Source organism: Coregonus lavaretus (genome assembly GCF_964263955.1).
Source record: "Coregonus lavaretus genome assembly, chromosome: 24".
NCBI classification, from domain to species: Eukaryota; Metazoa; Chordata; class Actinopteri; order Salmoniformes; family Salmonidae; genus Coregonus; species Coregonus lavaretus.
This window is the reverse complement of record NC_140011.1, coordinates 42587130-42596600: the sequence shown is the minus strand read 5'-3', so window position 1 is coordinate 42596600 and position 9471 is coordinate 42587130. Positions and strand designations below refer to the sequence as shown.

Below are 9471 nucleotides of genomic sequence, written 5' to 3'. Positions count from 1 at the left end.
CTGCTTTTAGTGTTATCACAGGTGATCTCTAGCACACTGCCTCCTGCTTTTAGTGTTATCACAGGTGATCTCTAACACACTGCCTCCTGCTTTTAGTGTTATCACAGGTGATCTCCAACACACTGCCTCCTGCTTTTAGTGTTATCACAGGTGATCTCTAACACACTGCCTCCTGCTTTTAGTGTTATCACAGGTGATCTCTAGCAGACTGCCTAGTGCTTTTAGTGTTATCACAGATGATCTCTAACACACTGTCTCCTGCTTTTAGTGTTATCACAGGTGATCTCTAGCACACTGCCTCCTGCTTTTAACGTTATCACAGGTGATCTCTAACACACTGCCTCCTGCTTTTAGTGTTATCACAGGTGATCTCTAACACACTGCCTCCTGCTTTTAGTGTTATCACAGGTGATCTCTAGCACACTGCCTCCTGCTTTTAGTGTTATCACAGGTGATCTCTAGCACACTGCCTCCTGCTTTTAGTGTTATCACAGGTGATCTCTAACACACTGTCTCCTGCTTTTAGTGTTATCACAGGTGATCTCTAGCACACTGCCTCCTGCTTTTAGCGTTATCACAGGTGATCTGTAACACACTGCCTCCTGCTTTTAGTGTTTTCACAGGTGATCTCTAACACACTGCCTCCTGCTTTTAGTGTTATCACAGGTGATCTCTAGCACACTGCCTCCTGCTTTTAGTGTTATCACAGGTGATCTCTAACACACTGCCTCCTGCTTTTAGTGTTATCACAGGTGATCTCTAACCCACTGCCTCCTGCTTTTAGTGTTATCACAGGTGATCTCTAACACACTGCCTCCACCTGCTGCTTTTAGCCATTCATCTTTGCGGTGTGTCTCTTCTTTTTAGTGTACAGGTGAGCAGGTGGCAGTCAGGTACTTACGTAAGTAGGAAAGAGGATAGGTGTACAGGTCCTGACAGCACAGATACGGACAGGTGATATAAGTGGCCGGGTGAGTCTAGATAGAACACAGGTATAAACAGGTTAGGTGACATTCAATACATTCAACAGTGAATCCATTCAACATTCAGTCTATTCAACATTCAATCCATTCAACATTCAGTCCATTCAACATTCAATACATTCAACATTCAATCCATTCAACATTCAACCATTCAACATTCAATACATTCAACATTCAGTCTATTCAACATTCAACCATTCAACATTCAATCCATTCAACATTCAGTCTATTCAACATTAAATCCATTCAACATTCAATCCATTCAACATTCAACCATTCAACATTCAATACATTCAACATTCAGTCTATTCAACATTCAACCATTCAACATTCAATCCATTCAACATTCAGTCTATTCAACATTAAATCCATTCAACATTCAATCCATTCAACATTCAATCCATTCAACATTAAATCCATTCAACATTCAATCCATTCAATATTCAATCCATTCAAAAAGTGCAGCAAAGCCTTTTCTCTGTTCCAATTCTGACAACAGCAGAGCATTGTGTAAGTAACCACGACTGTGTCCCAAATGGCACCCTATTCCCTATCTAGTGCACTACTTCTGACCACAGCCCTATGGCCCCTGGGCGAAGGTAGTGCACTATATAGGGAATAGGGTGCCATTTGAGACGCTACTATGATTTAATTCTGTTAAGGTGCTTATAGATCCTTTCCTGATAATATCAGAGTGAGAAACCTGGCCGATGCCTCTCATATTACATGGTTGTGCTGTACTGGAACAATAAATACACAGGCTTAAAACAGGCAGAGATTTAATGGGAAGAAAAAAAAAAGTATTAATATGTTAAAACTGTAGGAGAATAAAATCTAAAACTCCTCAACTCATCCTTGTCTAATCTCTCTCTACCTCAAGTAATCAGGCTTATTGGTGGGGGGGGGGGGGGGGGGGCAAACTGAGGGGCTCACAGTGAGTACAATTAACCAAAGCCACATTAAAAGAATGACAAAACAATTGAATAGACTTCTTTTGATAAATATATCAAATACATCAGTGGAGGCTGCTGCGTGGAGGACAGCTGGAACGGAGCGAATGGCATATATATATATATATTTATTTATTTGGCACTGCAGTGGAGGCTGCTGAGGGGAGGATGGCTCATAATAATGGCTGGAACGGAGCAAATGGAATGGCATTAAACAAATGGAAACCATGTATTAGATGTATTTGATACCATTCCACCTATTCCGCTCCAGCCATTTCCACGAGCCAGTCCTCCCCAATTAAAGTGCCACCAACCTCCTGTGAAATACATGTATGTCTAGATTAACCCCATAGGGCTCTGTTCAAAAGTAGTGCACTATATAGGGAATATGGTGCCATTTGGGACGCATGCTCAGCATATGTGGGAACTCCTTCAAGGCTGTTGGAAAAGCATTCTAGGTGAAGCTGGTTGAGAGAATGCAAAGAGTGTGCAAAGCTTTCATAGGGCGGCAGGTAGCTTAGTGGGTAAGAGCGTTGTGCCAGTAACCGAAAGGTCGCTGGTTCTAATCCCCGAGCTGACTAGGTGAAAAATCTGTCGATGTGCCCTTGAGCAAGGCACTTAACCCTAATTGCTCCTGTAAGTCGCTCTGGATAAGAGCGTCTGCTAAATGACAATAATAAAAAAAAAAAAAAAAAAAAAGGCAAGGGGTGGCTATTTGAGGAATCTCAAATATACAATATATTTTTATTTGTTTAACACTTTTTTGGTTACTACATCATATGTGTTATTTAATAGTTTTGATGTCTTCACTATTATTCTACAATGTAAAATATAAATAAAGTAAAATAAAAATAAAAACCTTGAATGAGTAGGTGTGTCCAAACTTTTGACTGGTAGTGTATATTCTTTTAAATAAATAAAAATCTGTTGCTGTGTCCTTGAGCAAGGCACTTAACCCTAATTGCTCCAGGGGCGCTGTACAATAACGACATTGGCAGTGACTCCCTGCGGGTGTCTCAGAGGGATTTGGGATATGCAAAAAACACATTTACATTACACAATTGTGTGTAACAGGACAAATATAAGCACCCCCAAAATGATGATGATGATTATTATTAATTACCCGGTTTTGTAGCGCCACCAGGCATGGCAGTGGCGGTACACCGGTACCGGGACCAAGGCTGTACAGTGCCTTCGGAAAGTATTCAGACACCTTGACTTTTTCCACATTGTTACGTTACAGCCCTATTCTAAAATTGATTCAATTGTAGTTTTTTTCTCATCAATCTACACACAATACCCCATAATGACAATCTATTGTGTGTAGATTGATGAGAAAAAAACTACAATTGAATCAAGGTTTTTAGACATTTTTGCAAATGTATTACAAATAAAAAACGGAAATATCACATTTACATAAGTATTCAGACCCTTTACTCAGTACTTTGTTGAAGCACCTTTGGCAGCGATTACAACATTGAGTCTTCATGGGTATGACGCTACAAGCTCGGCGCACCTGTATTTGGGGAGTTTCTCCCATTCTTCTCATCAGATCCTCTCAAGATCTGTCAGCTTGGATGGGGAGTGTTGCTGCACAGCTATTTTCAGGTCTCTCCAGAGATGTTAGATCGGGTTCAAGTCCAGGCTCTGGCTGGGCCACTCAAGGACATTCAGAGACTTGTCCCGAAGCCACTCCTGCGTTGTCTTGGCTGTGTGCTTAGGGTCGTTGTCCTGTTGGAAGGTGAACCTTCGCCCCAGTCTGAGGTCCTGAGCGCTCTGGAGTAGGTTTTCATCAAAGAACTCTCTGTACTTTGCTCCGTTTATCTTTGCCTCGATCCTGACTAGTCTCCCAGTCCCTGCCGCTGAAAAACATCCCCACAGCATGTTCCTGCCACCACCATGCTTCACCGTAGGGATGGTGCCAGGTTTCCTCCAGATGTCACACTTGGCAATTAGGCCAAAGAGTTCCATCTTGGTTTCATCAGACCAGAGAATGTTGTTTCTTAGGTGCCTTTTGGCAAACTCTATGTGGGCTGTCATGTGCCTTTTACAGAGGAGTGGCTTCCGTCTGGCAACTCCACCATAAAGGCCTGATTGGTGGAGTGCTGCAGAGCTGGTTGTCCTTCTGGAAGTTTCTCCCATCTCCACAGAAGAACTCTAGAGCTCTGTCAGCGTGACAATCGGGTTCTTGGTCACCTCCCTGACCAAGGCCCTTCTCCCCCGATTGCTTAGTTTGGCCGGGCGGCCAGATCTAGGAAGAGTCTTGGTGGTTCCAAACTTCTTCCGTTTAAGAATGATGGAGGCCACTGGGTTCTTGGGGACCTTCAATGCTGCATAATTTTTTTGGTACCCTTACCCAGATCTGTGCCTCGACACAATCCTGTCTCGGAGCTCTAAGGACAATTCCTTCGACCTCATGGCTTGGTTTTTGCTCTGACATGCATTGTCAACTATGAGACCTTATATAGACAGGTGGGTGCCTTTCCAAATGATGTCCAATCAATTGAATATACCACAGGTGGTCTCCAATCAAGCTGTAGAAACATCTCAAGGAAGATCAATGGAAACAGGATGCACCTGAGCTCAATTTCGAGTCTCATAACAAAGGGTCGAAATACTTATGTAAATAAAGTATTTCAGTTTTTTATTTTTAATACATTTGCTCAAAGTTATAAAAAACAGTTTTCACTTTGTCGTTATGGGATATTGTGTGTAGATTGCTGAGGATTTGTATTTATTTAATCCATTTTAGAATAAGGCTGTAACGTAACAAAATGTGGAAAAAGTCAAGAGGTCTGAATACTTTCCGAAGGCACTGTATGCCAGTGTGCGCACCTGATCTGCTGAGATGGGGGGAGGGGAAATGTAATAATGTAATATTTAGTAGTTAAAATAAAAAAATACATTCTGGATAAGAGCGTCTGCTAAATGACTCAAATGTAAATTTAAAAATTGGGTGCATCGTCATAAGATACCGCCTTCATTACCTTGTTTAGGAAGCTCATTGGATCCCAGGGCGGGGTCAAATTGACCTTTTCTTTTTCTCACAGACATCTACGGCTAGCTTCGTTACGTTTTTGGTAGTGGCACACTGAATAATTATAGCTGGTTGGCTATGCTTTGATCAGCATGGATATCTGAAAATGGCTGGGCACTGCCAAGAGCAAAAAAACTGATGACCACCATGTCAAGGCCGATGTCTCCTGAGTGGCGCAGTGGTCTAAGCTGTGCCACTAGAGATCCTGGTTCGAATCCAGGCTCTGTCGCAGCCGGCCGCGACCGCGACCGGGAGACTCATGGGCGGCGCACAATTGGCCCAGCGTTGTCCAGGGTAGGGGAGGGAATGGCCGGCAGGGATGTAGCTCAGTTGATAGAGCATGGCGTTTGCAACGCCAGGGTTGTGGGTTTGATTCCCACGGGGGGCCAGTATGAAAAAAAAAATATCCTGCATATCGGTTACCCTGACGACCTCAGTGATGAGGAGCCAGCGCAGGTTTGTCTTCACACCATTTGTTTTACATTGTAGAATAATAGTGAAGACATCAAAACAATGAAATAACACATATGGAATCATGTAGTAACCAAAAAAGTGTTAAACAAATTAAAATTAGGGCTGTCAAAAATAGCGCGTTAACGACGTTAATTAGTTGTTTGCTGTTAATTACGTAAATTTTTTTAACGCATTTCACGCATGCGCAGTGTGACAAATTATTCAGGTCAGGAAAGTGGTTGGGAGCTAGAGGCGAGATGGAGCAAGGTGAGCAAAGTGGGCCTATTGACGGATTCAAATATAAAAAGAATGATGATGGTACAGTTAACAAGTACAAGGTTATTTGCAAGATTTGTAAGAAGGAGTTTCAATTTCACCGGAGCTGTTCAAGCTTGAAGTACCATGTCAACGCCAAACATGCGTTTGCTGGGCCGTCAGATTCAGCAAGTGGTTTGCGCCAGACCACGCTGAATGTTTGCAGGCAATTAACAAAATCAACCTCAGATAATTTGACCAACACAATAGCAAAATGGATTGCAAAGGATTGTAGATCCATTAGCATTGTAGAAGACTCAGGTTTCCTTGATGTTTTGCAAGTGGCGTCTCAAGACTCATTCTATAAGCCACCGTCAAGAGCCACAGTTATGAAGAAAATCCACGAGCTCTATGAAAACGAAAAAGAAAAAAGGAAAGAGGTCTTGGCTCAAGTAAATCATATCGCCCTGACAGGAGACCATTGGACATCAGTGAGTAACAACAATTACCTCGGAGTAACTGCACATTTAATCAGTGACACGTGGGAACTGAAGTCTTTTGCGCTGACTATATTAAAAACTGAGGAGCGTCATTTTGCGGAGGCTTGTAAAGAACAGTTCCTGTCTGTTGCACGTGAGTGGGACATCGAGGGCAAGACTACAACCATTGGGACTGACAGTGCACGCAACATGGTTGCCGCAATTCGACTTACACGCTATGAACACATGAACTGTGTCGCTCACATGGTGCAGAGAAGTGTCACAGTGAGTCTTGCTGACAGCGGCTTTGTAAATGCTTTGGCCAAGGCTCGCAAAGTTGTCGGTCATTTTAAGCACAGCCCAGCAAATGCTGCGGAGCTTCAAGCACAACAAGTCAGCCTGGGAAAGAAGCAAGAGCCATTGATCCAGGATGTTCCAACACGTTGGAATTCGACGCTGGAAATGGTCAAGCGCGTGAGCAGAAATAAAGAGGCTGTCATCGCAGCCCTGGACAATCAGGAGCACAAACTCGTTTTGCCGACCGCAGCAGAGTGGGATAAACTGCAGAGGCTGGAGACACTTCTAGAGCCATGCAGGTAAATCAGTCTGTAACTTATCAAATAACATCGCTTTGATTATTTTCTGGAATGAATTAAACCAAGTCAAATATCAATAACATGTATCTATGTAAAAAATAATGATGATGATGATAATAATAATAATAATAATAATAATAATATGTTGATAACCACTGTTCTAATAATACACTGTCTCTGTGTGCATGTGTGTGTTTGTGTGCGTAGGTATGTAACTGAGCTCCTGGGTGGAGAGGCCTATGTCTCCTGTTCTGTGGTACTACCTTCTCTCTGCCACTTGCGTCTCAAGATGGAAGCCTGTGATGAGGACCCTGCATATGTGGTGAGATTCAAGACCAAGTTCAAGGAGGACCTAGCATCCCGTCAAGAACAGCTCAACAATGCATGGCTCCAGATTGCTACAGTTTTGGATCCTCGTTTCAAAGACTTGAAATGCCTGCCCAAGACAGACAGGGAAGAGGTGTGGACCACACTTGAAGGGATGCTGCAACAAGAATCACCCAGAAGGTCTTCACAGACACATGATGATGGGCCACCCAGGAAGAAAATCAGCCTTCTGCAAATGGGCTCAGATTCAGAATCAGAAGATGAAGAGGTCCAACCTGCCATACAGAGGTACAAGGCAGAGCCCACCATTAAATTGGAGGACTGCCCCTTGAGGTGGTGGGCATCTCATTCAGGAGCCCATGAGAAGCTGGCCTCACTAGCTCACAAATATCTAGCCACTCCTGCAACCACTGTTCCCTGTGAACGACTTTTCTCAGTTGCAGGTCACATTGTGAACAAGAAAAGGTCAGCTTTACTTTCAGAAAATGTGAACAAGTTAGTTTGCCTCAGCAACTGGCTGAAAGATGATGAAGCTCAGTAGATTTGAAAGGTGATGTTCAAACAAAAAGACCAGTTTCAGTGCAACATGTTATAGTAGTTAGCAACTGGATTTTTGAGCAACTGGATTAAAGAATGGAGGAAAAGGTAAAAGATTGTTCTTTGGTTTGATTTAAAAGTTTTATTGAAAATGTTTTTTTCCACAGATGACTCAAATTGTGCAAAAATGTGGTAGGTCACTGTTATGATTTGACTACATTTATTGCTTTCTGTTCAATTGAATACTGTAAATTGTACATCCTGGTTAAGAGGAATGCCAAAGAGGAAGTGATGGAACTTTACAAAGACAAATATTATGGTGTGTAGTATGTTTCAGCTTGATTTAAAACACCATTATTTGGCTGTGTTAATAAACAGACATAATATGAAAATTATGTATCTGTGTCCTGTTATTTATCTTTTGGTATGCATTTCAGAAAAAAAATTGTTAGGATTCAGGTGTAATTGCAAATAGTGATTAATCATGATTAATCCACTGAAAATTCTGATTAATTTGATTAAAATTTTTAATCATTTGACAGCCCTAATTAAAATATATGTTATATTTGAGCAACGTAGGTTACGATGTTACTCCTCACAGTTGCAGACAGGACAGGTCGCAGGGAAGATCGGAAACAACAACAACAAACAGCAGGGATCTAGTAGCTAGCTGCCTATCAAGCTAGCAGGGTTTTCTTGAGGGCTTGAACGCAGTCAGCGATGTGGTTAGCCATTGTGGCTGGGACCACGGATTGTCCCGGGCCTTGTGGCTGTCTAGATCCCTGCTGTTTGTTGTTGTTGTTTCCGATCTTCCCTGCGGCCTGTCCTGTCTGCAACTGTGAGGAGTAACATCGTAACCTACGTTGCTCAAATGTAAAATATATTTTAAAGAAAGAAATAAGCAAACAAGGTTGTGTTTTCCATCAAGGAAAACGCTATGTCTGGCGTAAACCCAACACCTCTCATCACCCCGAGAACACCATCCCCACAGTGAAGCATGGTGCTGGCAGCATCATGCTGTGGGGATGTTTTTCATCGGCACGGACTGGGAAACTGGTCAGATTTGAAGGAATGATGGACGGTGCTAAATACAGGGAAATTCTTGAGGGAAACCTGTTTCAGTCTTCCAGCGATTTGAGACCGGGACGGAGGTTCACCTTCCAGCAGGACAATGACCCTAAGCATACTGCTAAAGCAATACTTGAGTGGTTTAAGGGGGAACATTTAAATGTCTTGGAATGGCCTAGTCAAAGCCCAGACCTCAATCCAATTGAGAATATGTGGTATGACTTAAAGATTGCTGTACACCAGCGGAACCCATCCAACTTGAAGGAGCTGGAGCAGTTTAGCCTTGAAGAATGGGCAGAAATCCCAGTGGCTAGATGTGCCAAGCTTATAGAGACATACCCCAAGAGACTTGCAGCTGTAAATGCTGCAAAAGGTGGCTTATGCCCGCTCAAGTTTTCTGTTTTTTTGTCTTATTTCTTGTTTGTTTCACAATAAAAAATATTTTGCATCTTCAAAGTGGTAGGCATGTTGTGTAAATCAAATGATACAACCACCCCAAAAATCTATTTTAATTCCAGGTTGTAAGGCAACAAAATAGGAAAAATGCCTTGGGGGGTGAATACTTTCACAAGCCACTGTACTTATTGACTCAAGATGTTTCATCTTTTCATTTTTTACTAATTGTCTAAAAACATAATTCTACTTTGACATTATGGGGTTTTCCATTTAAAATTCAGGCTGTAACGCAACAACATTTCAAAAAAGAAATGGGCTGTGAATATTCTGAGGTCAATATAATGGAACAGGGTTTACAGTAACAGGGTTGACCGTAATAGGGTTGACCGT

General features: G+C 42.3%; 1 protein-coding gene across 1 annotated transcript; it reads left to right on the top strand.

Annotated features, from left to right (window-relative positions):
* Positions 1 to 6188: 6188 nt before the first annotated feature.
* LOC311099889 (E3 SUMO-protein ligase ZBED1-like) lies at positions 6189 to 7621 on the top strand (the record flags this gene model as incomplete). The annotated part of the gene is made up of 2 exons (XM_084140609.1): positions 6189 to 6753; positions 6961 to 7621. The coding sequence occupies exons 1-2, from the start codon at positions 6368 to 6370 to the stop codon at positions 7619 to 7621; spliced, it is 1047 nt and encodes a 348-aa protein (XP_083996735.1). The 5' UTR covers positions 6189 to 6367.
* Positions 7622 to 9471: the final 1850 nt, after the last annotated feature.